The sequence below is a fragment of the Aspergillus sclerotioniger genome (genome assembly GCF_003184525.1).
Source record: "Aspergillus sclerotioniger CBS 115572 chromosome Unknown BO94scaffold_43, whole genome shotgun sequence".
Classification (NCBI taxonomy): domain Eukaryota; kingdom Fungi; phylum Ascomycota; class Eurotiomycetes; order Eurotiales; family Aspergillaceae; genus Aspergillus; species Aspergillus sclerotioniger.
This window is the reverse complement of record NW_020291033.1, coordinates 74,616-90,461: the sequence shown is the minus strand read 5'-3', so window position 1 is coordinate 90,461 and position 15,846 is coordinate 74,616. Positions and strand designations below refer to the sequence as shown.

At 49.1% G+C, this 15,846-nt stretch overlaps 6 protein-coding genes and 2 non-coding genes across 8 annotated transcripts; 4 read left to right on the top strand and 4 right to left on the bottom strand.

The window, feature by feature from the left end:
• Nucleotides 1-197: 197 nt before the first annotated feature.
• On the bottom strand, nucleotides 198-1,013 carry BO94DRAFT_611252 (uncharacterized protein). The gene has a single exon (XM_025616625.1). The coding sequence runs from the start codon at nucleotides 981-983 to the stop codon at nucleotides 225-227; it is 759 nt and encodes a 252-aa protein (XP_025462286.1). The 5' UTR covers nucleotides 984-1,013; the 3' UTR covers nucleotides 198-224.
• Nucleotides 1,014-1,277: 264 nt separating this feature from the next.
• BO94DRAFT_t295 lies at nucleotides 1,278-1,349 on the top strand. The gene has a single exon. It is a non-coding gene; the product is annotated as a tRNA-Arg (tRNA).
• Nucleotides 1,350-5,214: 3,865 nt separating this feature from the next.
• On the bottom strand, nucleotides 5,215-5,877 carry BO94DRAFT_550931 (uncharacterized protein; the record flags this gene model as incomplete). The annotated part of the gene is made up of 1 exon (XM_025613513.1): nucleotides 5,215-5,877. One exon carries the CDS (start codon nucleotides 5,875-5,877, stop codon nucleotides 5,215-5,217), a length of 663 nt encoding a protein of 220 aa, XP_025462285.1.
• Nucleotides 5,878-6,257: 380 nt separating this feature from the next.
• BO94DRAFT_299621 (Zn(II)2Cys6 transcription factor) lies at nucleotides 6,258-8,393 on the bottom strand. The gene is made up of 6 exons (XM_025606727.1): nucleotides 8,297-8,393; nucleotides 7,999-8,241; nucleotides 7,861-7,944; nucleotides 7,530-7,810; nucleotides 7,257-7,475; nucleotides 6,258-7,208 (listed from the first exon to the last, which is right to left on the bottom strand). Exons 1-6 carry the CDS (start codon nucleotides 8,325-8,327, stop codon nucleotides 6,639-6,641), a joined length of 1,428 nt encoding a protein of 475 aa, XP_025462284.1. The 5' UTR covers nucleotides 8,328-8,393; the 3' UTR covers nucleotides 6,258-6,638.
• A 320-nt stretch (nucleotides 8,394-8,713) lies between these two features.
• Nucleotides 8,714-9,870, top strand: BO94DRAFT_540127 (NAD(P)-binding protein). The gene is made up of 5 exons (XM_025612844.1): nucleotides 8,714-8,796; nucleotides 8,854-9,012; nucleotides 9,071-9,177; nucleotides 9,224-9,540; nucleotides 9,590-9,870. The coding sequence occupies exons 1-5, from the start codon at nucleotides 8,755-8,757 to the stop codon at nucleotides 9,778-9,780; spliced, it is 816 nt and encodes a 271-aa protein (XP_025462283.1). The 5' UTR covers nucleotides 8,714-8,754; the 3' UTR covers nucleotides 9,781-9,870.
• A 259-nt stretch (nucleotides 9,871-10,129) lies between these two features.
• Nucleotides 10,130-11,536, top strand: BO94DRAFT_611245 (uncharacterized protein; the record flags this gene model as incomplete). The annotated part of the gene is made up of 1 exon (XM_025616624.1): nucleotides 10,130-11,536. One exon carries the CDS (start codon nucleotides 10,130-10,132, stop codon nucleotides 11,534-11,536), a length of 1,407 nt encoding a protein of 468 aa, XP_025462282.1.
• A 258-nt stretch (nucleotides 11,537-11,794) lies between these two features.
• Nucleotides 11,795-11,897, top strand: BO94DRAFT_t296. Its single transcript has one exon. It is a non-coding gene; the product is annotated as a tRNA-Pro (tRNA).
• Nucleotides 11,898-12,338: 441 nt separating this feature from the next.
• BO94DRAFT_540126 (OPT oligopeptide transporter family) lies at nucleotides 12,339-15,270 on the bottom strand (the record flags this gene model as incomplete). Its single annotated transcript, XM_025612843.1, has 2 exons — nucleotides 12,888-15,270; nucleotides 12,339-12,827 (listed from the first exon to the last, which is right to left on the bottom strand). Exons 1-2 carry the CDS (start codon nucleotides 14,848-14,850, stop codon nucleotides 12,340-12,342), a joined length of 2,451 nt encoding a protein of 816 aa, XP_025462281.1. The 5' UTR covers nucleotides 14,851-15,270.
• Between the last annotated feature and the right edge of the window lie 576 nt (nucleotides 15,271-15,846).

Below are 15,846 nucleotides of genomic sequence, written 5' to 3'. Positions count from 1 at the left end.
GAAGCTATGACAGTCTATCGCTCCATGAAATGGTGCTATATGCACAGGTCAGAATATTCATACTCAGATACCAACCACAACTCAAAATTCCGAATAATTAGAATATCTTAATTCCAAGAAACAAACCCAATCATATCACATAAAACAAAACCAGCGAATCCCAATAGCTGCATATCAGACAACACCCTTGACAAGATGTCAAAACGAAAAATAGAGCATACTAATTACCCACTGACCATATCATCATCCGTCTCACTATCTGGGGGAGGAGGTGCCCTAGGACGTCTCCGAGTACTCACACCATTAGTTGCATGATGACCAACATTGGTTGCAGCATTGGCAGTAAGACTCTGTTCACTCCGTTGCAGAGACGGAGGATTTCTTCTTCCATCTCTAGTACGAACATTAGAATTGCGAGCCACACCATTAGATCCACCATCTTCTATGTGGCGTTCAATGCTTGGTAGCATGGAGGGTGTGGGTGCATCATCAGTCCATGGATGGTTGAGGAATGCCGAATATTGCCTAGGACCAGGAGTAGGATCATTCTCGAGACCCGGGCTCGCAGAGCCCCCATTACTCCTAAATTCAGACAGGATTCCTTCCAAGTGACGTGAGATAGCGTCCGAAGGTTGGTCATGGTCCATGATTTCCTGGAATTCTCCACCCCAGGGCTCTACACGCTGGGTGGGTCCGGGCCTATGAAAGGTCCTCAGTTGACCATCCCTTATGGTAAAGCCGTAGTGGGTGACTCTTTCGTCCAAGCAGACATTGTAGGTTGGGGTGTGTGCCTCGTCTCTGGAATCTCCAACGATCATGACAAGTGTGATTCTATTACGCTGCGGCCTTGTTACTGTGATGATTTCAAGTGAGATATCGTTCCTCGTTATCGGGTCGCATTCAAAACGGTAGCCAGATGAGATTGGGAAGTATTGTTGCCAGCGGCATGCCCAGTAATCATTTATGTTGATACGTTCTGACATATTGACAATATGGTCTGTTGTTTAGATTTGATTGAGGAAGTGGGAGGAGACGTGATGCAGAGAAGAAAAGAGAACATCGAGGGATTCTTAGTGCCTTTTATACCTGCTAGGGGCTGTTCAGTTTGTGGAAAGTTACGGTGTCTCGGGTGATGCCTGAGGATTGTTGGATCTTATACTATGGTGATCTACGACCCTCCGTTGAATCGTTGAATTGATCCTATCGAGCATTTTCTGGGGCTTTCAAGACAAGCTGCTGTTTAATTTACACAAAACAAGATAATATTTCTATCGATTGGCCTGCTGGCCCAATGGTAAGGCGCTTGACTACGGATCAAGAGATTGCAGGTTCGAATCCTGCGTAGGTCATTTTTTTGCGAAGCGCGCTAGCGCTGAGCAATACTAGGTTCAGTCCTGCTAGGGAAGTTTCCAGCTTCAAGACTTCTTATTAATCTGATAGTTTCCATAATTTCAGCTTCCTGATTGGTTGTTTGATTTACTTATAATATAATTTAAATTATATTACCAATGCTTACTGCTTCAGTTTAATAAGGGTCTCAGAGAGGGTCTGAAGGGGAGAAGACCTTCTAGTCTATATTTAGATTATAAGTCTGAACCAGGTCTTTACGTAGATTCAGACTGTAGATCTAAATTAAGTACTGTATTTTTAAATGCTTGACTGAGCTGTGCTTGATTGAGCCCTTCAAAAGTGCTTAACATAGCTCTTTAGTAGCTCTTTAAATGCGCTTGATGAAGGTCTTTAGTAGATCTTTAAATATGCTTGATAAAGCTCTTTAGAAGTGCTCAACAGAGCCCTTTAAAAGCACTTAACAGAGCCCTTTAGTAGTGCTCAATAAAGCTCTTAGTAGTGCTTGACAGAGTCCTTTAATAGCTCTTTGAATACGCTTGACAAAGCTATTTAGAAGTGCTTAATAGAGTCTTTTAGTAGTCCTTTACATGCGCTTGACAAAGCTCTTTAAATATAGTTAAAGTATGTTACATGTTGCTTACTAAGGTGCTTTGCAATGTCTTGGGCTGGAGACTTCCAGGGATACAGCTGCAAGAGGATCAGAAATTAGTATAAGAATATTAGATCAGTATGTTACGGACCCCTGCTAGCTAAAGGGACTAGTGAGGCGGTTACGTCAGGCAGAAGAGCGGCATTCGGAGAGATGCAACTCTTATCAGGTAGGACCCGGACTGAGCCGCTACGTGTCACGAGTCACGTGACCGCGGGTATACGAGAGGGTATATGATCGGGTATATGGTATATGCCAATGGTATACGGGACGGTATACGGAATGGTATACGGGGAACGGATATATAAGGACACTCCTTCATGTACTTAGTTATTTCTGTTCTTCGTGCTCAATTACAATTGTCTTTAAGTAACCTACGTTTTGGTAGAGCTTAGCGACAACACTCGTCCGCACTTACTTACGGATAGCTGCGCGGCACTATCTGGCCTTACTTCTCTTCTTCTGTTCAGATCAAGTCACCTTTAGATAGTCAACAACCTGACTACCTTTGATTCAGTTCACAAGGTACGTATCGGAACGGGAGCTAAGCTAACAGGAACAGGGAGAAGCGATCCTAGGGTTTGACACAGTACTGGAAAAACTGCTCGGCTAAGTTCAGAGAATCCCTAACACTGGATAAGCTTAGTTATCTAATATCTTAAAGCCTAACACTAGGTTAGCTCAAATACATGATAAATCCTGACACTAGATTAGCTCTTCACGTGACTAAAAATCATATTTAAAAATTATAAAAAAAGTTCTCTAAAAATCTCTAATACTTTAAATATCTTAAATGCCCTAATAAATATCCTAAAATTTGTAAAAACTGTGGTTAGATTTAATAATAATAACTAATCTGGTGTCAGAGTAGCTGATCCAGTATCAGGAATTCTCTGACCCCCTCGCAACTGGGCCCCTGGGGCTTCCTGCAGGCCAGGACCTAGTTTTTGCTCCGGTAGAGCAACGGTAGCACCGAATAGAGGCATTATTCGGTAGATCACGGTTAAATGCCACCATGTATCTTATTTAGCCTATTGTAGACTGAATATTCTTCGACTTTAAGAGGATCAAAAGTTGATTGTGAGGCCTCGGCCTCATATGCATTTACGCGGTTTGGGCAACAGCCTATGATCTCGCGGAGATCTCCACGGCACATAGAACAGACAAAGAGACTTACAGAAACAGATTCCAAACTAAAAAAGCTGATGTATTCAGCGAGGAAAGAATCAATGTATCCAAAATTAGGTTTCACTTAGCTGTAAACCCAACTATCACAGACCTCTTAGTCAGAGTGGTTCCTAATCGCTCATAATAACATAACAACCAATGTCTTTTCCATTGCCCTGTTTCTTTCCAACTCCTTCTGTTGGAGAGACAAATACATAATCCCATAACTTTCTATCTTCCTCCTTCTTTCCAATCCCTTGTTACAAAAACAACCACATAATCCCAAAAACCCAGACAATCGACACGAACCGACCAACATCCCAAACAATCTCCCCAGCTCTTGTAATCGGCCAGGAAATGGCGACCAGGCCATCAAATCCCTACAATGGGTCGATTGGCATTTTGGCTTTCATGTAGCCTCTGCGGTCTCGAATGACACCACCTCTGGCGGACAATCTCTTCTGCTTCCACATATTCCCAACACTACTTGTTCTATCACAGTTCCCTCCCTGTTAATCCTTGCGAGCATCCCCTTACTCGATATCTGGATGACGTTTGTTCTGAGAGCAGTACCCTAACTCATACCGCACACTCGACGTCAATCCCTCACAAAAACCCGGTGTTACGCCAAGAAATAGGGTATGTACAGCATGAGCTAACGATACTCCGGGCTGAACCAACCAAGAGAAAAAGAAGCGAACTGATCCCCCAGTGCAAACACATCCTCGTGCATGGCCTGAAAGTCCGCCATCAGACTCGGAAAGCTAACCCGGTATGCGCATGTAGAAGCCAAACCGAGTAAGAAGAGCTGAATTCAACTATCAGGCTCGAGCCAACAACATCGAGTCGAATGACACTTTATCCTCGCGATGCGCGACAAGATAATGCAAGGGGGAGAATCAATCCCATTCCCACCAGTGATGGGCATGCTGTATGGCCATGGTTGTTACTCCGACGCCGTGGGCAATGGGTGTGTTGAACGCGTCAATCAGAGATCAGGTCTTCTGTAGACTCTGAGTCTATATAATCTGTTTCGTGCCGCCCTTCGTAATGAAGTAGGGGGTTTCGTAATTGGACGGATCGTAGTCCTCGTTGTCTTCTTGCGTTGCTCATCCAGGGCTATGTCTTGTCTAGGGCTTTTGATAGCATATCGATGTTATGTGTATATCCCTTAGGGTTCTGTCTTGGTGGTGTGATAGAGAATTAGGAAAGTCTTGGAGGGACGGGGTGTTCGCAGGCCGCCGTCTGCCCACAGCTATGCGAATGATGGGTGGGGTGAGGTCTTCATCATTTGAATAGAGAGGAAAGGGGATTGACACCGGACATAGATGTGGATGGTAGTGTTGGGTTCGTTGGTATATATAATTATATACTTATGGTTTGTTAGGGCCCAAGTAAGGCATTTTGCTTCGATGGCTGTGGTGTAATTTAGTGTGTCTAGGTTGGGGATTTGGGGGCCTTTATACTTTTCTTTGGCTTGAATTGGCAGGGAAATTCCACTTCGTGGTTGGTATTCTCCTACATAGACCAGGGAATGTCTTGGATTCTTCCTACAGATTATAGGCCGATTCCACAAAATATTCCGAAATATACCCATGCTATGGAAGATAGCTTCCCATTTTTTTTCTAACCTTGCTGGGCTTAGCTTTAAACTTTATCCCTTTCATGGTAAAGTTCAGGCGTTAGGGCATCGTGCTGACATTTGGGATTTAGTGCTAATTCTAAATGGGAGTCATATTTACTCAGCTTCCTGGGTTGCAAGTGGGTATTGATTAGGGAATGAGTAGCTCTAATCTGCTGAAAATCTCAGGCGGTGCCTGATAGTGGCATACGAGCTTAGTTGCTTCTACCTGTCGAGGAGTAATGCTTGCAAAATCCATTTGATAAAAACGCTACTCAGTTTCTAGTAAGGAACGTAAGACAAACTTTATATCAAATATTGGAAAGTGTCAATCACGTTGACTTGATAGCCTCCTCTCATGACTCGACTGACATAGGAAAATTTGATGACTTCATCCAGCACCTTTCCATCCCCGCTGCCAAAACGACTATCGAGAAGGGAAACCCGCAGAAAGCATGTTACCTGCAGAACGAAAAAGCCACGATAATCCATCGGAAATAAGATTCGTCTCGTTTTTCGGCTGGCTCTTCCAGGAAGAAACACTACCGCCAGGCCCATCCTTCCCCAACTTGTACGCACTCTTCCATTCTTCATCACAAACCATAGTAGCCATGACATTTGACTCCTGCTTGCCCACCTTGGGTAAGGCCTTGAGCCACTTTGCAATGACCCACTGGCTCCTATCCAGGAATAATTGCTCTTTTCCGTAATATTTGAATGGAACCGGTCGGCTGCCAGAACCCTTTCCCTTCGATTCAGTGAACAGACGGATCTCTCCCCCGTGCAAATCGCTGATCAGCCCGCCGAACCGCGCAGCGTCGGGGTACTGAGATCGTAGAGTTTGGAAGAATTTGTGGAGCTTGCGAGTGGCTTGATCCCAGTCCATGGGAATGTCCGGGTTGGTAATGTCGACTGTGAGGGTGATGATGTTTTTGTTGGATACGTCGCGGAAAAGGGGTTCGAGGTGGGGGGCTTCAGGCATGATCATATAGTCGCAAACTGTTTTGGCGAATCCGCCGGTCTTGGGTCCTTGGCCCTGCCCGTTCTTTTGGATTGAGAGTTCGAACATCTTGATTGTGGTGGCAGACATCGATTATTCGGGAAATAAGTAGATAAGGTCTGCGGTAGGTGGGAGCTCGTATGGTACCTGGAAGATAGTGAATTAGATTGTCATGCTTTATCAAGGAATCCGGGTCGAATTTATGGTTGCCCAAATGGACTACTGGCTTGTTGCTGAAATGTGACGAGGCGCTTTGTTGGGTTCTTGCGTAGTTGCGGACAAAGCCTTGGTGAGAGGTTTAACAAAGGTATTGAAGGAGATACCCGAAACAAGAGCTGGTTGCTCTCAAAGCACTTGGTACCATCAGACAATAACCATTGGGTCAAAATAAGATCTTCCTTTGTTAAATTATTCTCTAGACAAACATTGTTACAGAACGATCAATGTCTTCCTGCGTTACAACGTTACAAAGCGCAACCTCAGCTGGAAAATAAAAAGCGACAGTGCATTGTCAATGCCCTCCGAAAGGTTCCATTGTATGCAGGAATTCAGGCACGACAAGTGGGAATAAATTCCATAATCAGCGACAAGCCTTTAAGGAGTCCAAACGGTTCGCTTTGGGTGTTTGTTCGGCATAGGACACACATCGGATACAACCGTAAGGACTGGAAAAATACTGCTGTTCTAAAATTGACGGCTAATTTTGATCGAGCCAGGTTGCAGACATAGCCGATGGGCAGTCAGGGGACGGCCGCTTTGGTGGATGGTAAGAGCGATTGTGCGAAATTGGAGCATCATCCCTTTTCAAAGTAATTGACCACAAGGGAAAGGACGTCAGATTGTTACATCTCTTAGACAAAACTCGGCAGGATGGTGCAACAGCTGATGATTGCACTCAGTTTTGTCGCATAATCAATTCCCTTGTTTGAAAGATCATCCTGCACCCAGATGGCCTCTATCATCTTGCGCACTAGGAAAAACGACCGGGATGATGCCAATTTTTCGGTCCTAGTGATTAGGTCCAGGACTGTACATCTCTCATCGTCTGTTCGTGCTTCACATCCGAGGATAAATAAAGGGAATTGTCTTTCACAGGACCGTAACTGGGAAAGTGTGGAGAATGCTTTGCCAATCCGTTCTTCAGTGTCGGCTGGATCTAGTAGGCCTCCGGATGATCGATTCAAGTACACTAGCATAGCTGATTGAAATAACTCCACATCTGTCGTCGTGCTGGAACTTGCTTTGGACGCAGTATCAGGAAGGACGATATTTCGAATCCTAATTGCAAGCCGGCTCAAAGCCGCTTTGTGTTGATCACGGCCTTCGGTGCGGGTGGTCTGGGTTAGGTTTTCGGAGACTGTGTTGCATACATCAAAGAGGAGGCATAGAGTGGTGCTATAGGGTGAAGGCAGTGGAGAGAGCTGTACATTTGATCAATACAACTCGCCTACTCGGGATTGGGGACGAACCTCTGCACCGATGTCGTTCGATAAAATCTCGATGTCTGAGTTTTTCCGATGCCAGTGTAACATGCTGAAACGTGATAGCACGTCGTGGTAGTGTACCCAGTCTAACAGCGGTCTGAACTCACTACAGTGTTCATCCTTGCTTAAGGAGGTCTTTATGATGCTCTTTGCGCCTATGACGTATTTGGTCCATTGACCTGAAGTACAGGCTAGCTGGTGGATCTGTCGACGAGTTATCAGCATCCCCATGGATTAGAGCCACGGTTCCGAACTAACATCGAATGAACACAGGAGCATTCCGGCGGCAACATGCTGAGCTGCTTCGGTCGTACTGATGTCGGCTTTGGGGGCCGCTACGAGAGCTCGAAGAGCAGAAATCTTGAGTCTCCCTGCTTGCGACTGCAGCCCGTCGCGATGCAGTGATGACAGTGCGAGTATGCCTCGTAGCACTGCAACAGCTGAAGGAGAATCTCCCAGCGCCATGCGCAAAAGGAGGTTGCCCAGATCCGTAGGGTCGTGACCGAATGTTGTCATGCAACGGGATGCGGTGCATTGGACTGCGTAAGTTGGTTTCGAGTTCTAGGCTATCAGGTTGTATACTACTTACAGTACTGGAACAAGGTTTCGTCTGCAACATCCAGCTGGCGTGAGCTAAACAGCTTAGGTGTATGTAGGGTCGGCGGGGTGGTCTCTATCCCGCGTTAGCCATATCCTCATACTGCCTGGGTATCGTCAATAGATATACTGGATGATTTTACATCTAAGAGACTGCTGTGTAACTCGAGATCCCAGGTAGATGTGTTCAATAACCGAAATTCCGCTGATTGACGGACTGCGCTCCTGGGATGCGAAGGCTGCCCCACCATTGAGCGCTTCGTATTACTCGCTTTGGGCCAGGACAAACGGAGACCATAGCCCTGACACATTCGGTTTGATTGAGAGCATCGCGTACAGGTTGGCAGGGCCCGATCACAGAGGATTCGACGGTCTGGAACCGACGTCAGCAGGGACAAATAGGACGATAATCTGGTTAACGTGGTTACCGCGACATGTCCCGCAGCTCCGATTCGTCATCCTATGGGGCTGGGAGATGGCTTAATGTCCAAGTTGAAGAGCCTGTAGAGTCTAGCCAAACCGCACTTCATTTAGGGGAGAGAAGGAGGGAGAGGAAGAGAAGGTGAAATGCCAACCAGCCAATCCATAAGATTATAGTCCAGCGCTAATCCTGATCAGGGATAGTGCTTTGGAAACAAGGCATCTTTCCGCGAGGGCAACTTTCCGCGAGCTCTGATGATGATCCTGATGCTATTCCCATGCTTGGATCACGATTTCGATTTCAAATCAACCCTCGATGGAAAATACGAGCCATGGGCTTCCATGTCAGACCATGGAGGACTCGACTCAGAGCATAAATACCTCCTCTTCGCCCTGATACTCTGACTCGCATCACTCCTCTTTATCTCGAGCAGTCAATACTCTTTCCACCCCTTCGCTCGTCAAAATGCCGTCCTACGTTATTACTGGAGCTTCTAGAAACCTTGGCGTGAGTCCACCCTGCACCATTTGGAATAATTACTAACCACTGCGGCCATGAACGTAGTGGGAATTCCTCCGCCAAATCTCCAACGATCCCAACAATACTGTCATCGGCCTCGTCCGAAACAAATTAGAAACCGATAAGAAGGTATTGGAAGAATTGCAAGACCGGACCAACATCCACATCTTGCAGGCTGACATCACCGACTACGCCGCTCTGCAGGTGAGCCACAAAATCATCACGTTCTTCCCTTCTGTGTTAATGTATTCCATGTTCGCAGAATGCCGCTGCAGAGACAGCTAATATCACTGGCGGAGGTCTCGACTATCTCATCGCCAATGCCGGGGCTGTGGCCCACTTTGATGCTTATGACCCGATCGGGGTGTTGTAAGTCGCTCCATACTTTTATCTTACAAAGACTGACAACACCCAGGGGCCAACAACCCGACATCCTGGAGAATGAGCTCATGACCATGTTCCAAGTCAATGTTGTTGGCAATATTCACCTCTTTAACCTCTTTGTTCCTCTCGTCCGCAAAGGTGAGGTCAAGAAGGTGATTGCCATCTCCTCGGGTCAGGGCTCCCTGGAGATCATCCCGAAATTGAAGATCAAGGTGGCTTCGCTGTATGCCATTAGCAAGGCCGGCTTGAATACTGCAGTGGCCAAGTTTGCTGTGCAGTATGCCGAGGAGGGAATTCTGTTTATGAGCATCTGTCCGGGCATGGTTGATACGGGACGCTATGTCGGTGGTATGTCAGAGCACCAATCACTTAGGCCATCACTGACTGTTGTCTACAGCTACTCCGGAACAGTTGGTAGGATTGGGTGAGATGTTGAAGTCGTTCACCGAGTATGCGCCTCACTTTAAAGGCCCCAGCACCACCGAGGCTGCTGTCAAGGATGTGCTATCTGTGATAAACAAATCGAGCGTGGAAAAGGGCGACAGTGGAACTTTTGTTTCGCACTATGGGAACCAGCAATGGCTATAGGTCTTTAGCATTCGAGTGCTAGAACATGCTGATCCCGAGTGCTGTGAAAGCTGGTAGCAATTTACTCAACATGTAACTCAAAGATCGAGACTTTTGTTGAATTGATGAAAGATAACTTCTCCTGAATCGACATACATGTGTAGACAATTTTCCAGGGGCGTTGTACTTATGGAAAAATCCGATTGAGCAAAGTAGGGCTGGGTAGGTGATGACATCACCAGTGCCTTCAACCTTAATAACAACCACTCTGAAAAGCTAGAGGCAATTGCAACAGCCCAAGCAACCATGTTCACACATTCACTTCTAAAAATGCGGTAGGGCTAGCTGGCCTAGCCCCCTTTACCCCAAAATGAACCAAACATCCGAGTCCCCCCTATTCATCGCCGAGGAAGTCATCTGCGCCTATCCCATCAGCACCTTCTACGATTCCTGTCCTCGTTATCTCTTCTACGCCCTCCTCCTAGCCACCTGCATCACTCGCTGGACAGACTGGCTAGCCGACGTCTTTCTCGGCGCGGCCGCAACCTACGCCGGAACCGCCGCCATCCAAGCCTTCATCCTCGTTTCCAGCCCCCCAAAGCAACCCCCCTCGGAACCCATAACCATCCCCTACATCCCCTCCAACACCACTCTCTGGAACACCTTCCCAGCCCTAATCACCTCAATCGACCAACTCAACCTCACCCCCGCAGCCCTCGACCTCGACGCCGACGCCGTCCTCGCCATCGTCGTAACCGCCTACCTCACCTTCCTCCCCCTGCAATGCTGGTCCCGCGCCATCTCCCAAGAAAGAGCCCGCTACATCCTCTTCTCCCTCTGGCACATCCTCATGCTCGCCGGCTCCATCTGCGCCCTCATCTACTGGCCCACCCTCCACAACACCCCAACCCAATACACCTTCTGCTTTCCAGACCTCGCCCCCACCACCACCTCCATCTCCAGCGACGGCTGGGAACCCCGGACACGCACCTCCACCTGGAACACCAGCATCTGGGATATCTTCACCAACGAAACCCTCTTCAACCAACTCCCCAGCATATGCTACTACCCCTGCTTCAACACATCCCAAGTCCTCCGCCAACCCACCTCCCTCGAGGCGGTCATCGTCTCAGGCGACTACCGAGTCCACCAACGAAGTCGCTTCTGGGATGAGGTCGTCTACTCCCAACGATACATCTACAGCCTAATCGTCTTAACGATGATCGTCAACGTCTCTCTCCTACTCTTCAAAATCCTCCCATACCACTCCCGTCTTCCCTCCTCTCAAGTACGAACCATCTGGTCTGAACGAAAAACTATCCTCAACGGACTGAAAACAGACTTCTGCTCTACGATCCATCTATCCCGTCTTCATCGCACAACCGTAATTGAGAAAACCCGCCAGCAACTATCAATCTGGAAACCCGCCCTCCCTCTGTTCAATCTCCAAGCTGCAGGGCTATGGATCCGGCTCCTCCTCGACACTGCAATCCTATGCACATTGGTCTTTAGTATCATTGTGAGTCCATTAACGGTGATTGCCTTCGTGGTCTGGATTGAGTATTATATTCACGAGGATGGTCCGTCTCAGGAAACGCCGAGGCAGGTGGGGCAGTGGGCGCCGTTAGCGTCGATAGCGTTTCTGGTTGTTTCGGCGGCGGTGTTGAAGGTGAGGTATTGGGTTGCGTCGGGGGAGGAGTTGGAGGAGGAGATTGCGTGGTTGAGGGGGGAGGTGGAGAGGTTGGAGAGGATAAGAGCCAGGGGAGGGATGCAGTGATGGGTGTGTATATATACTAGTATCTTGGTATTGTGAAACATCCGTCTCATGGAAAAGATAGATCACGACAAGTGAGGGACACACGAATCATCGGAATTCCTTAGTAAAAGACACACTAACTAATTTCGACGAACAGACTTATAACAAAAGAAAGAACAATACTAATCGAACAACCCCACCCTCAAACCCAATGTAGGACGGTGATATAGAGGCTGATTTTCGAAGTTAAAGTCAACAACAAATAAACTTTCATAACAAGCCCGGGTGGTCTAGTGGTATGATTCTCGCTTAGGGATGGCATCTCGCCTACAAACCCAAGCATATCTGCGAGAGGTCCCGCGTTCGATCCGCGGCTCGGGCCTGTTTAACACAGTATTGTGTAGTATTTTTTGTGTTTTCTTTTTTGTACTTTATTTATTTTATTTCATTCCCACCTAGTTCTTCTTTTTATTTATGTGTGAGAGAGAGAGAGATGATATTAGATGTTGGCAATTGCTGACAGAATGAATGACAGACACACCACACACCTACACACCATCGTGGCTGATCGATCAATCGATCAATGGGGATGATGGATCCATCCATTCATTAATGCAAGTGTGAGGGGGAGAAAAAAGAAAAAAGAGCTCATCAGCTTACTTACTTGCGTAGTTTTATTCAGTTGATTAATTACCAATCCGTCTCAATTTAAGACAAGTAAATCTGATTGATCGATCACTAAAGGCTAAGACCAAGACCATCCATCCACATATATACACAGCTCTCCCCCCCCCCCCCCCTCCCTCCAACCCATCAACTTGAACTTAGATCTTCCCCCCCTCCGGAATACTCAACAGCGTACACGCATCATTATCACACCCCACGTACGAAACCTCATTCCCCCACCAATTAATATTAACCGCATGATACTCGACCGCAAAGAAAATAATAATCGCCGAGATAGCCACTCCACACGACATGGCCGACGTAAACACATACGCGTATTTCTCCCACCACGCTTGCCAGCGTCTCTTAATCCAGAAATTGAACACGAAGCCCACGACCATGGGAGTCCACGCGTAGGTCACATTATACGGGGCGATATCGGCGGCTCCGTAGAACGCAAGTGGGATGTAGACGTAGCGCCATCCGGAACGGGGCCACCATTTGGTGAAGAAGTAGAAGGGGATGGGGAGGAGGGCGCCAACCAGGAAACCGTAGAGTAGCGGGTTGTAGATTTGGCCCGTGCCGAAGAGGCGACGCGGGCCGATGGCGCCCCAAATTACGGAGGAGGTGTAGAAGTCGCGGGCTCCTGTTGGAGATTAGTTGGGGAAGGGAAGAGGGAGGAGTGGAATGGGGGGGGGGGACGAACCGGCACAGGTGAATTTCTGGGCTTGGTCGAGGGAACACACGTCGCTGATGTTGTCGAGGGCCCAGACGTTGACGCCCAGGGAGACAAAAGCGCCGACGATGGTGGCGACCAGTTGGGCGGAGAACATGACTCGGGGGGCGATTTTCATGTAGTGGCCGAGTTTGAGGTCGGCGACGAACTGTATGGATTGAGCACAGGCGATGTAGCCAAAGGCTTTGAAGAGGAGGTTGGCGACGGGTTTGCCGGGGATGGCGTAGCCGCCGATGAATTCGGCGATGACGTTGTTGGTGACTTCGGAGTTGGTGATGGCGTAGACCATGCCGTAGGGGATTTGGAGAGCGAGACAGAGGATGATGGCGAAGACGATGCCCCAGATGGGCATGCCGGTGTCGTATTTGGCGACGCCGATGCAGCCGAAGACGAAGGAGACGGCGAGAATCACGAGGTACCACCATTCCGGGACTTCTTTGTACCGCTTCATGAGACGGTTGTGGACGTCTTCGTGCTCTTCGCGCGCGTTGGTCCATTTCCAGAGCGCGCTGAATCCCTTGGTGATTTCACGGCGGTTGTAGAGGGCTACGTGCACGATGGTGGCCAAGTACATGGCAAAGAAGAAGAAGAACATGACGGAGTATCCGGCGGTGAGGTAGGGCTGGCTGTAGCCCTCGTAGCCTGCGAGGTCAAATTCGCCCTTGGTGTTGAGCACGCGAGTGACGTTGTAGGTGCTGCCGGTGTCGTCGTAGACGTCGTTGCTGATGATGGGGAAGTAGGCGGTCTTCCACACATTGCTAAAGTAGATGGGGGCAATGACACAGAAGGCAGTCAGGATGGTGCCGATGCCGATGTTGGCGAGCGCGTAGAAGGGGTAGATGATCGGGTCATACAACGCATAGACAATGTTCCAGTCAAAGGTGGGCAAGGGATTCAGGCCTAAGCCATTGATGCCACCACAAATGATGGCCAGCTTGACGTTCTCGGGGGCAATCCAATTGATCCAGTTGAAGTAGGACAGAGCTTGGAAGATGTAGCCGGGGAACCAGTAGTAGACGAACATGCCGCCGAAGCAGTACATGAAGAAGCGGTACCGGCTGATCTTCCATCCGTTCACCCGTTCGCGACCCTCGTCACTGTGCAGGGCCTTGTTGAGCGCGATGGTGGACAGGCATTTGGGGTAGATCATGGATGGAGGATAGACCAGGAAGCGTCGGACAACGCCTGCACACCCATAGCCCAGCAATTGGGTGGAAAGGGTGACGAGGATCTGGAAGCCGGGTTTGTCGTACAAGGATGTCAGGTTATAGAAGGACTTGGCCTTCAAGACCTGGAAGATGTAGGTCACGTAGGCCGTGCCGTTGGTGCCGCCAAAAGATACGTTCGACATGACGGTGATCAGCATGTGTTCCTTCTGGTTGAAGGGGCCGGGGTTCAGGCTGAACTTCCAGCCAAACAGATTCCACTGCCGGGTGGGGAGAGTCTTTTCCATGAACACACCACAGGGATAGGCCAGCAGCTGGGCGACGATGGAGTAGATGGTGATGGTGGGATAGCGCAGGGTGAAGAGCTGGTTGACGCCGGTGAAGAGAATGGTGGCAATCATCCCCAGGAACCAGGCCCGGAAGGTATTGGCCGAGACCTCAGGGTCGTCTGTCGGGTCGACCACGGCGCGGACTTCTGGATAAGGCGAGTCATTCTCAATGAGATCGCGATGCTTCCCAATCTCCGCAATCACCTCGTGCAGCTGAGAGAGATCGATGTGTTGGGTTTCGGCATCGAGGATCTCCCGCGCCTGGCTGAGGATATGAACTGGAAAGTTGACGTCCAGTTCATTCTCAGCAACAATGTGTCTCAATTGGTTCAGAAGAGACTGGAGATCGGTCTCCTCGATGCCGGTTTCTGTGGCCGCGGCCTTTTCTTTGTCAGAGTGACTGCTCAGGGAGACAGGTCCCTTGGGGGAATCGGTCATCTTGCAGATACCTCAGCCGGTCACTCCTAGGAAGATGCAGAGTAGTTTGGATGTTTGCCTCAAGCAGGACACTGCGAGATGACCGCTGGTACTCTTTATCTCTTTTCTCCATGGTCAACGGTGCCCCTCTTGGTGCCCCCCTGGTGCTGGGTTTGTCCAGGGAAGCACACAATATTGGTTCCAGATAACGAACATGCAGCTAATGCTTAGCCTGGAGCTAGGGGCATTCAGCAAATAGGAAGAGTGACTGATATGCCCCAAACCAACGTGGCTTTCTGTGCCATCTCCATGGGGTGTCGGACCACGACGAAGGTCTTTCTCGAACATTTGGAGCTGTACGGCAATTCCAGCATTTCGAAGGCGTGATTCAGGAGGAGAGTGATAGGTGCATGTCTGTAGAATTGGGTAAATGAGCTGCTCGATGGGCTTGGCCCAGACAAGAGTTGGGGCATGCAACCCCCCCGCTCGGGGTAGAACGTGGAGATGCAGCCAGCAGCCCCTCCTCCACGGCTCAACCACCCCGACCACCGACACGAGATAACCCGATAACCCCCCTGTCTTCGCAAGCAAGGAAGATGGTCTCACCACTCGGCCCAAATTGCTTGCCGCATGGTATCTCCTTGCAGGCATGGTCACGAGGCCTTACGCATGATCCAGTCCCAGGCAAATCCCATGCAAAATCCCAGGCAAAAATCACATCCGGGATTGGCTGGATTCCACTGGAGATTGGTGCCTTGGAAGCATACGAAGGAGGCCGGCCACATGGCTTGTCTAGTTAGGTCCTAGCTAGTAGCGGTAAGGCCTACCATTATGGGTCCGGTGAATGGCGTTGCCTGGCATGAGGGAGGGTGGCGCCTTGCCTAGGGCTGGCCATTGGCCACTGCGGAGGATTCCGTGCGTCGTGCCGTCCGTTAAACCAAGTTAACCGACACCAGCAGGTTATGCCGACGGAGTGCTCCTGCGGGCCTCCGATCCTACCTCCGATTGGCTCGCCCA